This window comes from Typopeltis vanoorti, chromosome 10 (genome assembly GCF_054136105.1).
Source record: "Typopeltis vanoorti isolate ZY-2024b chromosome 10, IOZ_Tvanoo_1.0, whole genome shotgun sequence".
In the NCBI taxonomy this organism is placed as follows: Eukaryota; Metazoa; Arthropoda; class Arachnida; order Uropygi; family Thelyphonidae; genus Typopeltis; species Typopeltis vanoorti.
Window position 1 is genome coordinate 50,286,840 of NC_143558.1, and position 21,797 is coordinate 50,308,636.

Consider the following 21,797-nt stretch of genomic DNA (forward strand, 5'->3'; position numbering starts at 1 on the left):
CAGATGCACTGAAAAGGATGTGGGGTAGCTGCTGCTCTTGTTTTAACAGGCTAAACAGAAAGTGGAGGAATGATGATTGCTGGTTCATTGGATCAATGGCCATTAAAGTATCTGTAGAATAGAAAGTGTTGAAACATCAAGTCTGTGAGATAGAGGGTGAAGTGGCTCCATGAAAGACAGATCATCTGTGAGCCAAATTGCTTTCCTTTGGACAGCTGTTCAAGAGAATGGAAGTAGTTGGAATAAAAGTGTAAGAGGAAAAGCAGGTTCGGTGTGTTTGCAGATGCACTGAAAAGGATGTGGGGTAGCTGCTGCTCTTGTTTTAACAGGCTAAACAGAAAGTGGAGGAATGATGATTGCTGGTTCATTGGATCAATGGCCATTAAAGTATCTGTAGAATAGAAAGTGTTGAAACATCAAGTCTGTGAGATAGAGGGTGAAGTGGCTCCATGAAAGACAGATCATCTGTGAGCCAAATTGCTTTCCTTTGGACAGCATCAAGAATTTTTAGAGAAGTTCCAGGTGCATTCTAAGGATGAGTGAATTTGTATAGAGTTAAGAGTTAGGTGTAAAATAGTATCTTGAATAAAAGAGAATGCCTGGTGTTTTTGGATGCTGAGGAAGCTATTGATGTGTTATGTCTGAGTAAAGATAGGTAAGCTGAGATCTCTTCTGTGAGAGAAAAGGCAAGATTGCAATCTGGTAGCATTGAAGGTGACCAGACGGTCCTTATCTCATTGAAGGGTGATACATAGATGAATTTTTAAGTAATTGGTTGTTATCTTGAAGCTTGGCATGTCATAGCACTGCATAGTTTGTCAAATGAATAAGATGAATGGAGAGTACTATCATTGCAAAGCTGTGAATTGTGATGATTGAGATAGGTCATTTATGTACAGGAAAAAGAAGGTAGGGTGATATGACAGAGTCCTGAGGTACTTCTGCATTGGTGGCAAAGAACTGAAGAGAGGGAGCCATCCTCCGTGACACACATGGTGAGTGACCAGGGAGAAATCTAGCCACAATTAGAAACTGATTACAAGGGATGGCAATTTGTTTGACAGGCCTCAATGCCAGATTTTCAAAAGCTCTGAAAATATCAAGAGCTAAAGCGCAGATTTCTCCAAACCTTTCCAGGTCACGTGTTCAGTGGTGGGTGATGTATGCTAAAAGGTCAGCTGTGCATCTTGAATGGTGGTTGCTGTTTCATTGGAGGGCCTTTAGGTAACGGAGAAGTTGACTTTTGATGATTTTCTTCATTATTTTGGAGAGAATTGAGGTGATGGTGATTGGTCAGTAGTTTAATGGTATGCTTCTGTCTCCTTTTTTTTTTTGAAATAGGCCAGATATATGCTATGTTTCCAGAAGTGTCCCAGCAGCAACTTTTTGTATTTCCCATGGTTACAGCATTGCTGTCAGTATGAGTTCGGGCCTCCTTTCATTACTATTACAGTCATTACCCTTCAGGGGTAAGCTTTTCACTAAGTTCTGGTAAACTAGTTCTGATTTGTCAGCTTCTTGGGAGAGGGGGGGGGCGTTAGTGGTTCCATCATGTTTCTGCTTCACGGTAACCTCGCTGACAATAGACTGGAACACATGCAATGTGGCAGAAATCTCTCAGACTGAATGACCGAAGTTGTGAGCTCTGACTATCATACCACATTCAAGCGGACTCAACTCTTTTGATCCACTCATCCTGATGGTGAAGAATATCTATACTACTACTAATGCCCACATGCTATTTTTATATAGTTTTTACAGACGTGTATCTGCATCATATGAGTAAGGCAACATAGAGCTATGGGGGGGGGGAGGGTGTCTGTACTATTTTGGCAACATAGCATATGATTGCTTCCACACATCAGGATAAGTACCACCTGAGTATAAAAGAATGTTGAGATGATACAGGATAGGTGTTACCTCTTGAGCACAATGTTTGAGAACAATTAGAGAGATGCCATCAGAATCAGAAGGTTGTTTAGTGTCCAAGTTATTTAGTAATTTTCTAATGTCTTTGTACCAAAGCATGATAAAGCTGTGGTTCTAGGATTCTGATATGGTTAGGAGGGAGATTGCCTTAGTCATCTATACAGGAGTTCAAGGAAAAGAGTAATGCTAGGAGGTCAGCATCACTGTTTTCATTGGGTAAAGTAACAGTGGTGTCAATAGGATGAGAGAGAAATGGAAGTGCAGGTGAACTGAAGTTGTGTCTGATGGTCTTAGCAAGGAACCAGAAGGTATGGCTTCTATTTGGACAGGAAGTGAGTTTTCTGCTGTTGGCCTTTATGAAATCAGATTTAGATCGGCTGATGACTATTTTGCATTTGTTGAATGCTATGGGATAAGCTGAGTGTAAAGCTGGGTTTGCAGATGCAAGCCATCTGCAATAAAATTAATTTTTTCTTCTTCAATTGCTTTGATAGACTTTCTGCTGAACCAGGGCTTAGAAAGAGGCGAGGATTTATTATTATTGTTTTGTCACACCTCCAAGGAGTTCAAAGACTCATCGAGGGAGGGCACCTACTCTACAGCTCCATCTCCACCACTTAATACACCAACTATACCGAACGCCACTACCATCATCCTCTACACCAGCGCTTCCCAAATTGTGGGCCACAGCCTTCTTGGGGCTGTAAGTTTTGTTGAGGGGGGGGTCATGAAATAATGAAAACAAATTTAAAATGTTTTAGGACTAAGTAGATTTTTTTTAATCTTAAAAGAAAAGTATTTAATTTTTATTATTTATTATTTCTTTTTTGTTATTTTTTATATTTTAATGGAAAAAATCACACATTGGTGTTGGTTCACAAATTTTGCTTCCTGCATATTTTGGCGCTTAATGAATATTAGTAAATATATGCTTATTCATATAAGTTTCATTTCAAAGGTATTGATAAGAATCACAAAAAAAATTACAAATGCAAAATATTGAATATAAATTGTATTGAATATAAATACAATAAATATTATAATAATATACGTCTCTGTATTACAATTTTTTTTTCAATGGGGCCGTGAAATATTCTAATTTTTACAAAGGGGGTGGGCCTTTACATCCATAAGTTTGGGAAGCACTGCTCTACACCAATGCCATCTACTGCCCACCACCACCACCACTAGTATTTTTTGTCTGTAAATTGTGTGTGTGTGTTCTGAAGGCTGATTTGTCTGTATGCAGGATAAAAACCTGAGTTTCTGGGAGAAGAAACCCTCCTACCTCTGTATGAGATTGACTAACTCATCTTCAACTTAAAAAAAAAAAATATATATATATATATATATACACATTCCCTTGTCAAGATGAGAATCAAACTCAGGTTTCTCCATTTGGAGGGCACAAAAATCATTCTTTCAATTGTGCTGTGGAAGTGCTTGTGGACATTGAGGTCACCTATTCTGGGTAGAATTGAGAGTGAAAAGTCCTTCATACCAATGAAAATAGCTTCTAACTTGTTCAGAGCAGGTATTAGGATTGGATGAGCAGTAGTCATACAATGGAAAAGAGGAGTAGAAATTCTGGATCTTCATTGTACTTGGCACTTTGTAGTGCCAGAGAACATGAGGTTGAAAATGGTTTGAGGAAAGGAGTTCTGTGAGAGGAGACTTGCACCAGATTGTGATCTGAGTTGCTGGAAGGAGAGGTGGCCTTTGCAGTGTATCTTGGAGAACTGTTAAAAAGAGATCAAAGTATTGAAAGAATAAAGAAGGTTATCAGGAATTTGGGTAAGTAGATGCACAATTTGCATTAGGTCTTTACCAGCTTAGTTAGTGGTGTTGGAAAAGGGGAGCCAGTTGGAATTGAGGCCACCTAAGATGATAACCTCAGTATTGGATAAATGGATTGCAGATGGTCGAGCTTCATAGAAACGAAGGTAAAGAGGTGTGAGTGGTTATCGGAGTTTGGAGACCAGTAAATGTAGTGAATGAATGTTACCAAATGGGGCAAGGAAACTTTGAGTCACAAATCAAAAGCAGGATATTCTAAATTAGCTATTCTCAGCAAGCAATGTCAAACCTCGCCAAGGCACAGGTGTTGTCACCCGTCTGGTGAAAGGCATTGTAGAGTGTGTAATCTGGGTATGGAAGGTAGACAGTATCAGATGCAGCTGCAACATTCTTTCTGTCAAGAGTAAGATGTCTCTCCTGGATGACTAATGATAGTAAACATCTGATGTTAGGTGGTGGTTAAGTAAAACATATGTAAGTAAAATTTTTAGAGCTTGAAATTTTTTCATAGCCCTTTCTGAATAATTTGCCTGTGAGTTAGAAGACTTATCATGGAAGGCCCTCATTAATTATTGTTGATACAATGCCTATCATATCTCTCCTTAAACTAATTCACTGACAAAGCACTTATGATCACTTCTGGTGAACCTCTTATGACCACTCTGCAAACAAAAAATCTAGACTTTAGACTTTTGTTAACTACTCTCTTATACATCTTCCAAGGGCGACCTCTCGTTCCCACCTCTCCACTCAAATATTGGAAAATTTTTTCAGCATCTACTTTATAAAAATCCCGTTTAGTGTACTATGTACATGTTTCTCTCATATCTCCCCTTTTATGTCTGCCAGCTAAACTTTGTAAATCACAAACCTTCTCACAGAAAGGAATCCCTCTACAAACTACTCATCATTTTGATCACTGAATCCTCTCTACAGTTTCTAAATCTCCAAGAAGCCCAGGCAGCCAAATCTGTCACAATATAGTACAGATGTGATTGTATCAAAACCTTATAAAGAGACATACTAACTTCCTACTTATCAGCATATTTCTTAAGGACCTAGTGATTCTTGGAGCTATTTTTGCATACTTTTTCAATATGTCCTCTTAACTTCAGATCTCTAACTGTTACCCCTAAATGCCCAGCCTTATTAGTGTCTTGCAGACCAGTTCCATCTATATAATATTTAGCCTGTAGGTTTTTTCTTATTAAAGTGCATTACTTTACACTTTGATGCATTGAATTGGTAGCCATTACAATTTGCCCAAACTACCAGTCTATTTTCATCATCCTTCAGGATTTCTACATCATCTTTAGCTATTGTTTTCTCCGGTTTGTTATCATCAGTACGTGATGGATAATTACCCATCCTTGAATCATTCTCAGTATGATTAATGTGCAAATTGAGTAGCAGTAGTCCAAGTCCAGAGCTCTGAGACATGCCATGGATCACCTGATTTCTCTTTGGTTCAACTCCACCATATACTCTATGATACTTATCCATCATCATCAGCTTCATGTCCATTCTCCACATTTGCATAATAAGGTTCCATGGTAGTGTCTTGTAAAACATCTTTTCAAAGTTTGGCATTATCATAGCATAACTATTTCCCTTATCTAACTCAGCTGTCACTTTATTGTAGAAAGTGAGTAAATTATTAAAATAAGACCTCCCTTTCACAAATCAATGCCTTTCTTCATGAGTATCATATTTGTATCCACCCATTCCTGAATAATGTCCTTAACCAAACTTTCCAATATGTTCTTGGGATCCTGCAGTACTGAAATTTAAATTAAATATGTTTGGAGTGAATCTGTACTGATTTAAGTCTCTAGAATGTTGAGTAAGAAGAAAGGTTGAGAAGATGCAATTTACAAAGTCTAGTGGATAAAAGAAGAGGGGGTGATATGATAGAGATGTACAAGTTGGTAAGGGGGTTGTTATAGGATTAACATTGAAGAGGTTTTTCATAAAATGGTAGGAGATGCGGGAGAACAAAAAGTTCTCCTCTATGATAAAATCTAACAAAAGTTGCACAATATCCCTAATTACAATCCATATTATAACTCATCTGTTTACACAGACATGCTGTGTCACTTAGCAGCCTATTAATAACACAGGCCTGCGATGGAAAAGTTGTCTGAGAAGTAATGATTGATTCTTAGGTGTTGAGTGCTATAGATTTTTAGGTGCTGAGTTCAGAAAAAATAGTAAAAAAAAATCCATCACCCACCAATTTTACCCAATTTCTAATTTTATTGTTTTTATTAATAGTATTTGGATTTAAATTCAGTGCATCAGTATTTATTTTCATTCTCCTTTATTTACAGCTAATTAGTTGTATAAGTGCTTTTTTGAAGTGCCTTTTTATGGTAAATAAAGAAATTTCCACAAAACTTCTCATCCTTAAGATAGGAGAGGGAGGGAGGAATGAAGATAAAAGTGCAGGTGGTTACTTTGAATCTGATTTGCCAAGATAATGGATGACTTTCCTGTTGTCACAGACACATTTTCTTGTGTGATTCTTTAGTTGAACTTTAGTCTTTGACTACTAAGGTTATCATATTTCTGAAAGTTTTCACCTAAACTTTTTTCACAGACCGATTTAAACGACTTAATCAGAGATTTAGGTCTTCCAAAGGAATCTGCAGAACTGCTGGGCTTGAGACTAAACAAAAAGAATTTGTTAACCCCTGGCACTTCTTTCTCATCGTTTAGATATAGAGAAAGAGATTTTCTTCATTACTTTTCAGAGGAAAGTGATTTAGTTTACTGTGGCAATATTCCTGGACTGATAAGCAAATTCAATGTACAATATGAAGTCATCAATTGGAGGTTGTTTATCGATTCCTCAAAAAGAAGCCTCAAAGCTGTGCTTCTCCATAATTACAATAAGTATGCTTCAATACCAGTAACACATGCTGTGCATCTGAAAGAATGATACAAAAATTTAGCCTTCATTCTCAGCAAACTCAAGTACAATGATCATGGATGGACAGTTTGCAGTGATCTTAAAGTCATATCTATGATTCTGGGACAACAAAGAGGATACACCAAATACCCGTGCTTTTTTGTGCAAGTGGGACAGCCGAGATCAAGAGCAACATTGGATCAAGAAGGAATGGCCAGAAAAAGTCACATTAGAACCTGGAAGTAAAAATGTGTTACACACGAAACTTTGGTTGCTCAGGAAAAAATCCTTTTACCCCTTCTTCACATAAAGCTGGGATTGATGAAGCAATTTGTGAAGGCTTTGTCGAAAGAAGGAGAGTGTTTTTTAAATACATCTGTGCAAAATTTCTGGGATTGTCTAGCAAAATTGAAAGAAAGTATTTTTATTGGTCTGGACATCTGGAAATTTTATGAAGGATAAACTGTTTGAAGAAAAAAATGGCAACTGTTGAAAAAGAAGCATGGAAAGCTTTGAAAGAGGTGGTGACCAAATTTTTAGGAAATCACAAGGACCCCCATTATAAAATGATTGTGGAAGACATGCTACAGAAATTCAAGGATTTGGATGCTCCATGAGCTTAAAATTCTCAGCAAAAAAAAAATTAACAAAAAGCTACCTTCTACTAATTTAGAAAGTAGTCTAAATTTCATTTAGACTACTTTCCCGAGAATGGAATTGTCAGCAAAGAGCAAGGAGAGTGATTCCACCAAGAGATCAAGAAGATGGAAAGAAGGTATCAGGGCAGGTGGAATGTCAATGCAATGGTGGACTGTTGCTGGATGTTGCACAGAGACGACCTGAGAAAAGAATTTCACAGAAAAAGTTCAAAAAGAAGCTTTGAAGGAAAAAGAAAAGACACCACAACGAAATATAAAGTATGTACTAAAGATTAATCTTTAATTACTTTAATTAAAACTTTTTTTCCCCAATAATTTCATTCCAAAAATGTTTACAGACAATTTTAAATACTGTTATTTTACTTAATATAATGCGTTTTAAAGCTATTTTACTGTAATGTTTGGATCCATTTTGTGAAAAATCCTTATATGATAGAGAAAAATGGAAGAGATATTTGAAATCAGCAGTCAAAAATAAATCAGGTAATAAAACAGTTAATAGTTAATAGTTTCCAGACAACAGTTAATAGTAGGAAACAGTTAATAGTTTCCAGACAACTTTTCATGACTCGAATTTTGCAGGCCTGTGTAATCTTATGATCATTTGGACTCTAGTGTGATATTCATTGCTGAGTCCAGCCAAAGGTCAGTAGTTTGGTGTATTGGTTATTAGGAAGTCAATTATTGTGTAAATTAATGGAGTTGCATATATTTTACATTAGTTTTTATGTTTTAGCAGTATGCCTAATGCACTAACATCTAAATGTGTTAATTTTAATTTCAGTTTAATTTAAGTTGAAGTGGTACAATCTTGCATGTACTATTAACATGATAAGTTAATAGTTAAATTGGAACATATGGTTGGATAATAGATTAGTGCATTGGATTGGAGATTGTCTGTCTGAGAGGTATCACCAAATTATGTATGGGGAATCAATATCCTGGAAGAGGAAAGTCACTAGTGGTGTGCTGCATGGGGGGTCTGTTTTAGGGTGATTGCTATTTAACTTGTATGTTGATGATATGTTTGAATGAGGATATTCAGTTATTTGCGAATGATGTGAAGTTAAGAACTATGAGTAATAGAGCTGTATAATGTGGTTTTACAAGAGCACTTGAATAGACTGGGTTGGTTGGTTTATAGTTTACTTGACACAAAGCTACAAAGGTCATAATGTGCAAAACTAAAGGTTACAACATTAGCATTTACAGAAAATTGTAAACAGTATGTCTGTACAAGAATCTAGTTTCACAAAGCAGCCTCTCTAAGTAAACAGAACTGCTGCAGAGGGCACAGCAACACACAAGGTCAGAGGTTATTACAGTAGTGCAAAAATTTAACTATTTGATAACTATAGATAACAATATAAGTTAATACATAATATATGAAACACTAAGTCAAGGAATGCAGTATCTACATATATATAAAATTATAATAGATGCCTTTATAGCAGTCCAAAAATAGGCAAAAAGGGATTATTATACAATATGCCTGGATGAAAATTAAATTTAGCAATGCAGTAGAAACAGAATTTAGAATACATATAAACAGAATTACTAGAAAGTACACAAATAGGTAAGATGTCCTACAGCACTACATGATTATTCGAAAAATAAAGTAGTAAATAAGATGCATACACAAAATGTATGTTAAGTGATGCAGTATTTACATATAAACAAAATTACTGCAGAAGTTTCAGCCATAAATAGATAACTATAGAAAACATAAATAGAAAACATGTATATACAAAACAAGTCAAGGAAAGCAGTGTCTACATCTAGTAAGATTACAACAAACATTGTTATACTAATACATAAAGAGTCAGAAAGGAATTATTATACAGCATTGATGCATAAAATTTAATTTAAGCATTATGGTATTTACATATTAACAAAATTACAGCAGGGTGATTCAAATATACAAGATCAAGGCCCATGGTAATAAATAATTGGTCAGATTTAACCTAATGAATAATATATATGTATAAAAGTTAAGTTAAGCAAAAAAAAGTATTTATATATAAATAAATTTATGGTCAAATGTGTTTGTACAAATTAATTCTTTCTAAAAAATTAAAAACATCATGCAATTTGCCTGAGTCTGCTAACATTTCCCTGAGTGTATATGGCTTGGTTAGATAGGTGAAAATTTCATTCCTCTCTCCTGTAAAGTTTTGCCAATCTACCAGAATATGATGAATAGTGAGATGTGTGTTGCATTTTTCACATATGGGAGGATCATCAGCTCTCAGTAAATGAGAATGCTTAAGGTGACTGTAACCTATGCGGACCTTAGCAAGGACAACCTCCTCCCTTCTCTTTGTATGTTGACTAGAATGCCAGTGTTTAATTCAGGTTTAATGTTATATAATTTGTTTGTTGATGTTTCTTGCCATAACTCCCACTGAGCAATTAGCTTTGATCTTATATGTAGTCTGTATATGGAACTGTCAAATAGTATGTGGAGAAGGTATGGGCTGATTTAGCAGCTGCAGCCTCATTTCTTTTGATTCCGATGTGGCTGGGAATCCAGCAGAACTGAACATCGAAATTAAGGATTTTCATTTTGTGAAGCAGGTGTAGCACTTCATAAAGCACTGGATGAGGATTATACATATGAGAGGAGATAGCCTGTAAAGAGCTCAATGAGTTTGTATAAATTATACACTTTTGGTAGCAGTTTTCTTTTATATGCACAAGTGCAAGCTGAATGGCATGTAACTCTGCTGTATAATTACTGCAGTTACTGCAGTCTGGTAGGATCTGATTTGAGATAATAATATCAGGAAACACAGCAGCACAGCCAACAAAGGTGTTAATTCTTGAACCATCAGTATAGATGGGTAAGAAATCAGCATGTGCCACTTTGTGTGCATTAAACAATTGCAGGTAAATGGATGATGGGGTAAAGATTTCTGTAGCTGACAAAGTGAGAGGTTGCAGGATGGTGTGCAAACCTGCCATGGAGGAATGCTGTTATGTTTAGTGTAGCTAATGTTGTCAACATTTATACTAACAGCTTGCACAGTTTCTTTAATACGCATACCAAAAGGATGTATAGCAGTTTGATGTGTGTGATATTGAGCTTCCCAATGCAGAGAGAAGATACTATTCCATGTAGGGTGATCTGGGAGAGATTTTATTTTCAGGGCGTAATTAAGAGACAACTGTTTCCATCAAAGTGATAGAGCTGGTTCATTTGCTTCTACATAGAGACTTGGAGTGGGTGAGGTGCAAAAGGCACCAGTAGCTATCTGTATACCCTGATGATGGATGGAATCCAACCATCGCAGGTTACTCTGTCTTGCCAAACCATAGACTTGGGACCCATAATCCAGCTTTGAACATATAAGTGCACAATAAAGATGGAGCATTGACGCTCGATCAGCTCCCCACCCAGTAGAGGATAGAGTGCGAAGGAGGTTCAAAGTTCTTTTGCACTTTTCTCTTAGTTGACGGATGTGTCCTAGAAATGTGAGTTTTCTGTCAAAAATGAGTCCCAAGAACTTGGTTTCTGTAGTTACTGGAATAGCAGTAGGTCCCATTCTTAGTTCAGGATCTGGGTGATGAGTGCATTTTCGACAGAAGTGTACACAGACACTTTTTTCTGTTAAAAACCTAAACCCATTATTAAGAGCCCACAGAGAGACATAATCAATTGCTTGCTGAAGTTGTCTTTCAATTACCCTCATGTTATGTGAGTGACAGTAAATTGTGAAGTCATCAACATATAGAGCATTGTCTACAGTGAGAGGAAGTTGTTCAATGATTGAGTTGATTTTAATAGCAAAAAGGGTTACACTTAAGACAGAGCCTTGGGGAACACCTTGTTCTTGAAGATATGGTCCAGATAGTGTACCTCCCACTTTGACTTGGAAAGTTAGCCTGGACAGAAAGTTTTTAATAAATATAGGGAGGTGTCCTTTGAGATCTAGGTTACAGAGGTCTTTTAATATACCATATTTCCATTTCCAGGCTGTGTCATAAGCTTTTTCCATGTGAAAAAAAACAGAGACAAGATGTTCTCGCTCCAGAAATGCATCTCTTATACAAGTTTGTAACCAAACTAAATGGTCTAAAGTTGATTGATGTCTACGGAAACCACATTGTGTATTGGAAAGAAGACTGTTGCTTTCTAAATACCAGAGAATTTTGGCATTAACCATTTTCTCTAGTATATTACAGAGACAGCTGGTCAGATCAATGGGTCGATAATTATTTGCTTGTGTTGGATATTTTCCTGGTTTTGGGATGTCAATGACAATTGACTTATGCCAAGAATTTGGAAACTCTTCTTCTGCAAGTATTCTATTGTATAATAAGAGAAGAAGATCCATAGAAGATGATGATAGATGTTTTATCATTTCATAATGGATGTCATCAGGTCCTGCTGCACTAGGGTGAGATTGTAGGAGAGCTCTTTTTAGTTCCTCCTTGACAAATGGCTGATTATATAGCTGAAGAATGTTGGTAGAAAAATTAAGCCTTTGTTTTTCTTGCTGCTTTTTCAGTATTAAAAATTCCGGAGAATATGAAGCTGTTGCTGAGATTTTAGCAAAAGTTTCTCCCAAAGTATCTGCAATAGCTTTGGGATCAGTAAGAACACCTCCATTATAGTCTAAGATGGACAAACAATGTGTACTATATCTGCCTTTCATTTCCCGGATTTTATCCCATACAATTTTTGGACTGGTCATTTGATTAATTGATGTAGAAAATTGGATCCATGATTGTTTTTGACTCTAATGTCTTTCAAATGTGCTTTGACTTGAGCACGTTTGAAAATTATTAAATTTGATGTGGTGGGGTATCTACAAAATATGCTCCATGCTCTGTGTTGATCTTTTTTGGCTGCCTGACATTCTGGGTTCCACCAAGGCTTTGGATAGACTGGAAAGCAAGATGATGTTTTTGAGATGGAGGTTGTTGCTGCCTGGACAATGCATTCTGTTATATATTTTACAGCTTCATTGATAGGTGTTTGACTGATGCCATCAGCATTAAATTTTGCAAGATGAGAGAAAGTGTTCCAGTCAGCCTGGTCCATTTTCCATATAGGTATCCGTGTGGGTGAACATGGTTCCTGTGAAGACATTGTACAAAGAACAGGATAGTGATCACTTCCATATATGTTCTCTTCAATGTCCCACATGAGCAGTAGAAGAATGGAAGGGGAACAGCTGGTAAGATCAATTGCAGAATATGAGCAGGTAGGCATATGGAAGAAAGTATTGAGTTTATTATTTAGAAGGGAAAGGTTATTATTATCAAGAATTTTTTCAATGATTCGACCTCGTCTATTAGTGTTGGCACTACCCCATAGAGTATTGTGACTGTTCTAGTCACCCATCAAAAGTATGGGTTCAGGCAGTTGCGAGATAAGGTTATCAAGATCAATTTCATTTAACTCATCATTTGGCAGCGAATCACTACCACTTCCAGAGAAGTATTAAGTTGGACCTGATGGAAAGGAGTATGACTACCCACTAGGATAGCTACTCCTCCATGAGCAAGACCATCTCCAGTTCTATCCTTACATACAACAGTGAAATTCCTAAAGGTACAGTCCTCATGGGTCTTAAGTAAGTTTCCTGTAGACAGAAACAGAATGGTTTGTGTTTCTGCAACAACATCTTGATATTGTCAATATTCTGGCCGATCCCACGACAGTTCCATTGTAAAATTTTTCCTATTGTTTTGATTTTATTGACTTGTCTGGTTTTCGAGAGCTCGAGGCATTACCTTTGTCAGATTTATATTTATCCACTGTTTTAGGGAAGTATGGATGGCCAGTGTCCATCTCTTCCTCTGGTAGAGTGTTCAAAAGATCAAATGTGTTAGGGTCAGTTGGTATGCTTAGTTTGCTTTCAGTGGGTATCGAGGTATCCATTTTTTCTGTGCGAGTGTCTGGTGGTTTATCTTTGAGTGAAGTCTCCACCATAATTTTTTTGACAGATGAGTTTTCATTGAATGGGACCATTTTTGAAGTTGTCTGTGGAGTAAGGCCATAGGTCTTGTAATTAATGCGCTAAACAGAGAAGCACTTGTGATCGTAAAGTTCAGATATGGTGAAATTATCAAATGGTGGAATAGACATACATGTTGAGTTGCTGTTGGCACTTTTTAATTGTTACTTTTTCAGCATAAGAGTATCGTAGAACATGTGTAATGGTGGCTAGTTTTCTTTCTGCATCCTGATATGTTATGTTTTGTTCTGTTTTAATTTTTCGTATCTCTTTTTCTTCTTTCCATTTCTGACATACATGAGAGTATGCTGGATGATCTCCCTGACAGGTGACACATTTAGCTTTTTTTTCACAGCAAGATTTATTTTCATTTCTTTACTACCACATCGGGCACAGGTAGTAGAACCACGACAGGCAGCTTCGGCATGTCCATATCTTTGACATTTAAAGCATCTCAGCTGGTTAGGGATGTACATTCTAACAGAACAGCTGAGATACCCTGCTTTTACAGATGTCAGAGGCCTAGGTGTATTAAAAGTAAGGATGATGTTCTTGGTTGATACCAGGTAACCATCCCTGCATATCAGGATTCGCCTCACACCCATCACTCCTTGATCTTTAAGCTTTGAACACATCTCTTCAACAGGAACCTCAAGGAGATCCCATTCTGATATCACTCCTCTACTGGAATTGAGTGTTCTTTGAGGTGTTACTGCAATTTGTATTCCACCCATTGTCGTTGCTCTTAGTAGTTTCTAGGAATGTTGTTTGCACATTGTTTCCACGAGGATATCACCAGAACGTAATTTCTTGACAGTTTTGGGAGATCCTGCCAGTCCTTCTAAACCTTTTTGGATAAAGAAGGATGACATTTTCCCAATTGATTTTTCACCTGTTGCATGAATAATTAAAAAGGTTGGTACATTTATGTTAGTATCCGATATCTTTTGTTTCTTACTTCTGTTTCCATATGCTGCGTCTATATTATCAGTACTTGGTTGGGACTCTGTTAGGGTCCCTGAAACATTTGAGGATGAAGAATTCATATTTAAGGAATTTTTAATTTGGTGCCAAAGCTCCCCACCCACCACGGAGCCACACATGGATGCCCACTACCCGGCAAGCAAAGACTGCGCTCAGGAGTGGAATGCCAGGGCTACCCTGGATGCTATACCGGCACTCCAGCAGGTCTAGGATCCCGACCCTGGACCATGGGGGTGAGAGACTTACTGCAACACTGTTGACCTTTGCAGGCAAGCTCACTAGCTGATTGATCCTGGCTGGGCCAGCCAGGAACACCCGTCTTGCCGAAGCAGGGGCCAAAGTAGTGCAAGACTTCCAGGATCCCCCTTTCCGGATGTCGATGGGTTGCATGGACTCAGGAGAAGTAGATCAAAGAATACGGGAAGAAAAGCAAAGAAAAAGAGGAAGAATGAAAAGGGCCAGTACCATCACTGGGAGGTCCCCTCCCCCATGAACAGGTGCACCACATGAAGCGGAAATAGACTGGGTGAATGGATATGGGACCAGTTGAATGCTACAAAGTGTAAAGTTTTAAAAATTGAAAAACAAAGATGGAATGCAGCATATACAGTTGATGGAGATATGTTAGAGGAGATGGAGGAAATAAGAGATCTGAGGATGATGGTGGATAGGAACTTAAAATATAGAGGACACATTCTTAAAACGTTGAAGACAGCACAACAAATTCTAGCAATGATGCAGAGAACTCTGACTTGAAGTAAGGCTTGATTAGGCCACATATGGACTACTGTGCACAAATTTGTCTGGTTTTGAAACAAAAAGGAAATATTATTGGAAGAGATTCAGAGGCAATTGATTAAGACAGTCTCTGGAATGTTGATATAGAGAAAGGTTGAGAAAATGCCATTTATTTTGTATCCAAACACAAGTAGCACAGTAGTAAGTAAGTGATACAACATGATTTACAACAAATTAGGATACATTACAATGAGATCAGCTTAGATTTGGTAGGTGAATTATACAGGGAATAATAATTAAATATGAAAAAAGGGGGAAACTATATATAACTTATATACAATAAATATTGTCAGATGTTCCTCCAGTGTCTTGCACAATCAACTGCTCTTTCTGTACAGGATATAAGGTCCTCTTTTGTGCAAGGCGATGGAAGAAAGGGGCAAGAAAGAAGGTGTTCCATGGACTGGGTTGTCTTACACTCACAGTTGTCTGGGCCAGTGAAGTAGCCTCATTTGATGAGGTTTTGTTTGCAGCGTCCTGTCATTTGAAGTCTGTTGAGGCTTTTGAAGTATTCCAGTCCAAGTGGGCACCACATGGAAGATGTTTGGCTGTTAGAATACCAGTATTATTTTCAGGGTATAGTGCAAGCCATTGTTGAAGTCTTGTCTCTGGGAGATTTTTAGGTGGTTCAACAGTTGCCAGAAAGCTGGCTGAATAGTGGGTGGCATTCATCATTGATTTGTCTGCTTCTTTCATCAGCTGAGAATGCAGATCTTTGAATTGAAGGAGTGCAATACCAGCCAAAGTTTACAGGTTTTTAGTGGTGTTGGTTTCAGGCATCCTGTAATTAAGTGGCAGCTTTCATTCAATGCTGGATCAAGTTTTTCAGCATGGTAGGATCTGGACCATACCGGGCAGGCATATTTAGCAGAAGAACAGCAAAGGGCCAAGGCAGGCAGAAGATTTCAGTGTGCTAGGGTCTGCACCTCATTTGGAAGAGGTAAGCTTTCTTAGTATGTTGTTTCTTGCATCCATTTTTGCCTTTGTTTTTTCTATGCGGGTTTTATATGAGAGGATGCGATCGAGAGTCACACTGAGGTAGATTGAGTTCCAGGAATGTTCTATATTAGAGCCTTCCCAAGAAATTTGTAGCTTCCTGTTGGCTTCCTTATTGTTAAGGTGGAAAAGGCCAGTCTGGGTTTTTAAAGGGTTTGGTTTTAGTTGATTGCTGGTATAGTATGTGGTTAGACTATTTAAGACAAGTGATAGAGTAGTTTCAATGGACTTGAAATTTTTTGACCGAGTAGCAATGGCAAGGTCATCAGCATAGATAAAATTTTTCCTGGAAAGATGGGGGAGATCATTGACATAGATGTTGAAAAGTAATGGTGATAACATACTTCCCTGGGGGGGGGGATTTTTAGAGGTGCCAGTGGCTCTTCCTCCTCCCCCAGATCCACGTAAAAGCATCTGTTTTCCAAGAGTGATTGGATCAGGAGGACAAGGCGATAGTCTCTAGTTATTCTGTATATTTTATTTCTGAGTGTGTGATTGTTTATGGTATCATATGCTGCCGTTAGGTCTACAAAGACTGCTCCTGTGGCTAGTTTTTGCTCCTAATTTTCTACATATTGAGTGAGGTTGAGAATTTGTGATGTGCAGGATTTGCCTGGTCTAAAGCCAGCCTTCTCAGCAATAAGATGGAGTTCGATTAGGGGTTGTAGCCTATTCAAAATTAATCATTCATAGAGTTTAAAGAGGTTGCTGAGTAGTGATATAAGTCTGTAATTTTTTGCTTCTGTTGGAGTTTTCCCTGGTTTCAGAAAGGCCACCACTTTGGCATGCCTCCAGATAGTTGGTATCCTTAGGGTTCTGAGGCAAGTGTTGTATAGGTTTAATAACTACTCTTTAGTCCTAGTCCCAAAATGTTTAATCTGTTCATTACAGACATCATCAAGGCCTGCAGATTTTCTAGGTTTTAATAGGTTTATGGCAGCGTTGAGTTCAGTGATGATGAAATCTGAGTTAATCATATTTTGTTCCTCACTTGGTGTTCTAAGTATCTTATTTTTTGTGTGCTTTTTAGTGAATTTTCCATTCAGCAGCAGCAGCTGGTGAGCAATTTGATTAGCTGTTACCTGCAGATGCTCATATGGCTTAGTAAAATCCTTCCTAATTCTGTTGATAAAGTTCCATGCCTTTCTGCTACTATGGGTCATATCAAGGGCTTCTATTTCTTTTTTCCATGAGGAACACCTTTCCTCTGCCATCTTGGAGCATAATTTTTCTCCTGCTTGGATAGTCTCGTCTGAGAAAGGGTTGGTGTTGTAAAGTTGTAAGTAATCAGCATACTGGGCTTGTATGTCACTGGAAAGGTCTGAATGTAGTTTGCGCAGCATCCTCGGGGATGTGTTTGGTGGAGATTTTCCTCAGTATTTTTATGAATTCAGGATACTCTTGAGGGTTTGGAGGGACTTGTTTTATGGAGCGGTCAAGATCTTCCATGAAACCCTTCCAGTTAGCTTTTTGGAAATTAAATTGTCGTCTGTAAGAAATTTAATTGTCGTCTGTGTTACGCATAATAATTGCTGGGTTGAATTGAAGCATTATAGGTCTATGTTGAGAATGTTGAATCAGATTTAAAACCTTTTTAACATAGATATTGGATATTTTTGAGCTAACAAATATGAGGTCAGGTTATAGCCTCACTTCCAACTAGTTTTTGATTTTTGGATTTTTGGATTATGTATCAGGTTAAGAGAAAGGTTTTCAGCCCATTTTTCAACAAGTTCTCCGTCTTTGTTGGACTTTGTACCCCAGTTAACACTATGGCTGTTAAAGTCACCTAATACAACATTAGTCATGTATGCATTATTATTGAAGAGGATGTGAGAGAAGGAAAAAGCTTCTTCTGATGGTTTAGAGACTGAGGTGATTGAGATATTTTTAAATGGGATCAAGTTCTCTTTTGTAAATTTTGCACTACCATATTCATCATGCGATATTTCTTTAATGAGTTTCATGCCATGGATGTAAGGTCTTGCAGCACCTTCTCCTCTGTGAGTTTCTTGCAGGCAGAGCACATCGCAGTCATCATCTCTGCAAATATTTGCAATGAGATCTTGCTTGACACTGGAGAAACCTTCAATATTAAATGATATTATTTTTAGGCTTGGCCCCAGGTAGGATCCTTTAGGGCAGAAATTTGGGAGCATTTTAGTTCGATTATGTGCGTCTGGTTGATAGCAGCTTTAGCTTCCCCTAATGGATACTAACAGGGTGCAGGAACGAGAACCCAGCTGCTGTGCACTAGGTTCTCGGCTCTGAAAATGCCATTTGCAGAGTTTAATGGATAGGAGGGAGAAATGATAGAGGCATGTCATCTTGTAATAGATTTTTATCAGATTAATTTTTATATAGGTTTTTTGTTGACTAGTGGGAGATGGGGAAGAGAGAACAAGAGGTCATCTCTGGAAGCTATATAAGGAGGGCCTATGCAAGAAAAAATAAGTGTTTGCATGGAGAATGGTGAATGATTGGAATGCAATGCCTGAGATCATGGTGACCGCAGAGATTGTGAATGCATTTAAGACACGGTATGATGAGATGGATGCATGACAGAAACTTTCACTGATTGTCTATGACTCCACGGAGGTCTGAAGATAAGCAAACAAAGTTTGCATGTGAAGTATCTTCATAACTAGACTACTTTTGTATGGAAGTTACTTCACATCAATTACCTTGGTATCTCATAATGCATAGCACACTTCCTTTCAAAGTGTATATTGCTATGCAAAATGGGAATAATCACTACCCAAACCAGTTTCAGTGCCTTTATTGAAGCTTCAGAATTTTTCCATATACAAATAGCAGAATGGTGTATATGTATCGCAATATTATTAAAATACCTATATTAGAAATAGTTATAGAAAGTTTTTACCCAACTTTCAATTTATCAAATAATGTCACAATTTGGTCGTTGTCACCCGCCTCTAGATTCTCGAGTTAAAAATAGTGTATTGTTTTTTTTCACCCCCTCTTAATTCAAACTTTTTGTATTTTACAATTTTTACTAATTTTAAATACAATAATGCAGTAATAAGTATTTTTCTATAAATATAAATATCACTGAACTATTTGAGTCAGTTCAGAATGATTGTGCTAACTGTGAGTAAGAAGAGATAAAATTCTAGCTTAGAGGATTTGCTTCCCTATGATGGAACTTCTGGGCAGATGCAAATGTTTCTTTTTGCTCTCTTACCTAAACTGCCAATATAAAAAAATAAAATAAAATAAAAAAAACACTTAAACTTTAATTGACCTGAACCAGAAGAGTGGTCAGATACCTTTTTAATTTTAATAAATCTTTTAATAAATCTACACTTATGTAGACAAGTAGAATATGTGCATATCGAATACAGAATTTCTTCTTCTTCCTCTTGTGCTTTGTCCCATCTATTTGGGGTTAGCCTTCTTACATGATGTGACCTTATGTGCTGATCCTAACCGACTTGTCATAGAGCCTGACATTAGGCGGAGAGGTATTTTTCTGTAGAAGTGTGTGTGCATGGCTGGCTTGCCTGTTCTGAGAGACAAAAAACCCAAGTTTCTGGAAGAAAAAAAAACCTCCACCTCCATATGAGACCAGCTAACTCACCTTTAGTCAAAAAAGACCAGATAACATTATGGATGGGAATCGAACCCAGGTCTTTCTGACCAAATGGCCTCATCTATATACCAACTGAGCTATGGAGGATCACAGAATTGTTATGAATGAAAAGCATTAAAAGTCAAAATGATGAATTTTTTACACGATAAAACCCATTTGAACAAAATTTACTGATGAAAACACTGTAGACTGTTCTTGAATTCTTTTTTTGATATATTGAAGGCTATGATGTTATAATTAATTTTATTATGATATATCTCATCAGATGAAATAGTTTTTCCATATCCTGTACAATGATTGCTTCCTTGGATTACACATTCTTGTACTCATATCTCTCTCAAGTCACTTTCATGAACCTGAGTATTTCGCACTTAGAACACTAAACCCTAGGCAGATGTCTATATTACCTATCTCTAAATCTGCCTTTAATCTCAAATTATATTGAGGGTTATCTATATTTTTCTTTGAAATTTCAATAACCAAAATATAAAATATCTCTTTCAAAATATTAATAATAGTTTTTACTTTGATAAAATGCTGAAATAGATAATAAAAGTGTTTTAATTATCACAAAATAGAAAAAATAGACTTTATTTAAATGCAAAACCTAAGGTTATTTTCCTTTTTTTTCTGTGAATGTGCATAGAATGTTTTTAAAAAGTATGATGTCGACAACTCTGGCTTTCTCAATACAATAGAACTCAGAGCATCACTGAACTCTGCAGGTATGTTTTTTTTTTTTTTTAAATTATAAATAATAATTAAATATTTATTATAATTATTACTTGTGAGATTATTATTTGGGAGGTTAGATAAGATTCCATGCTATTCAAATTAAGAGTATTTAAAATACACAAAACATAGGCTCAAGAGTTTTGGATTTGGTTATAGCATCAGAAGAGTTGATAATAACTGAGATGACATCTCTCCCACCAGTTGGAGAGAGTGACCATATGGTTTTAACTTGGAAAATGAAATAGACATGCAGGAGTATAAAAGAGATGGGAACTTATGTGGAATTATAATGCAGGTGATTATAATAGTCTTAGACATCAACTTCGGGAAGTTTCATGGAGGGAGGAATTGGAAGGCTGGGATATCGTTAGTGCGTGGGAAATTGTGAAAGAATATTTGTTAGCAGCAATGGTAAGTTGTATACCACGAGTGAAGAAGAGGACACAATTTGGAGTAAAGTGGATGACAAACAATATTAAACAGGAATTGCATGTGAAAAAGAGGCTATGGAAGAGATATAAGGAGACAGGTGAAGAGAGGATGCGTGAAGAATATAAGACATAGGCCAGAAGAGTGACTAGTGTGGTAAGGAAAGCGAAACTGGAATATGAGAGAAGATCAGCCCTAAGATCCAAAGAAAATCCTAGGGAATTTTTTAGCTATGTGGCCAGTAGGAGGAGAAATGACTGTGGAAGAATGATATTGTGGGATAAAAATGGGAATAGAGTGACTGATGCAGAGGACATAGTGGAATTGTTCAATGAACACTTTATTGGAGTATTTCATCCTAGAGGAGTCAGTTTTAATGCTAGAGGGATAGGGCTGGTTCAAGGTTTAGAGGTACAGGAGGAGAGTGTGTTTCAGATACTGAGAACTCTAGATGTCAATAAAGCTTTGGGACTGGATGGTATTTCACCACGAGTTTTGAGAGAATGTGCTGTGGAACTGACAGCGCCTTTAACCTGGCTTTTCAATGAAAGTCTGGCTTCAGCAAAGGTGCCCAGGGAATGGAAGGAAGGTAAGATAGTGCCATTGCATAAGGGTGGTAACAGACTGGAAGTGTCTAATTATAGACCAGTCTGTGTGTCATCAGTAGTTATTAAGATCTTGGAGAAAGTGGTGAGGGACCGTATACAGCATTGGGCAGATGAGAGTAATGTTATCTGTGAGAGTCAACATGGATTTGTGAAAGGGCACTCTTGTTTTAGCAATATGCTAGCCTTTTATAATGAAGTTACAAGAACATTAGATGAGGGAAAGGCATATACTGCAATTTTCTTAGACTTAGCAAAGGCATTTGACAGGGTGCCACGTGATAAGCTGATATTTAAGTTGCAACACATGGGTCTGGATGTCAGTTTAATGCAGCAAAATGTAAGGTCTTGAGGTTTGGGAAACATCGATGGGAT

The 21,797-nt window shown here is 37.2% G+C and overlaps 1 protein-coding gene across 1 annotated transcript in view; it reads left to right on the top strand.

Annotated features, from left to right (window-relative positions):
* Positions 1-21,797, top strand: part of LOC150102409 (calpain-B-like) — a 913,019-nt gene that overhangs the window by 859,470 nt on the left and 31,752 nt on the right. The window contains exon 19 of the mRNA XM_090399770.1: positions 20,300-20,378. Within this exon, the coding sequence (XP_090255896.1) occupies positions 20,300-20,378 (79 nt within the window). The remainder of the gene's footprint in view (positions 1-20,299; positions 20,379-21,797) is intronic.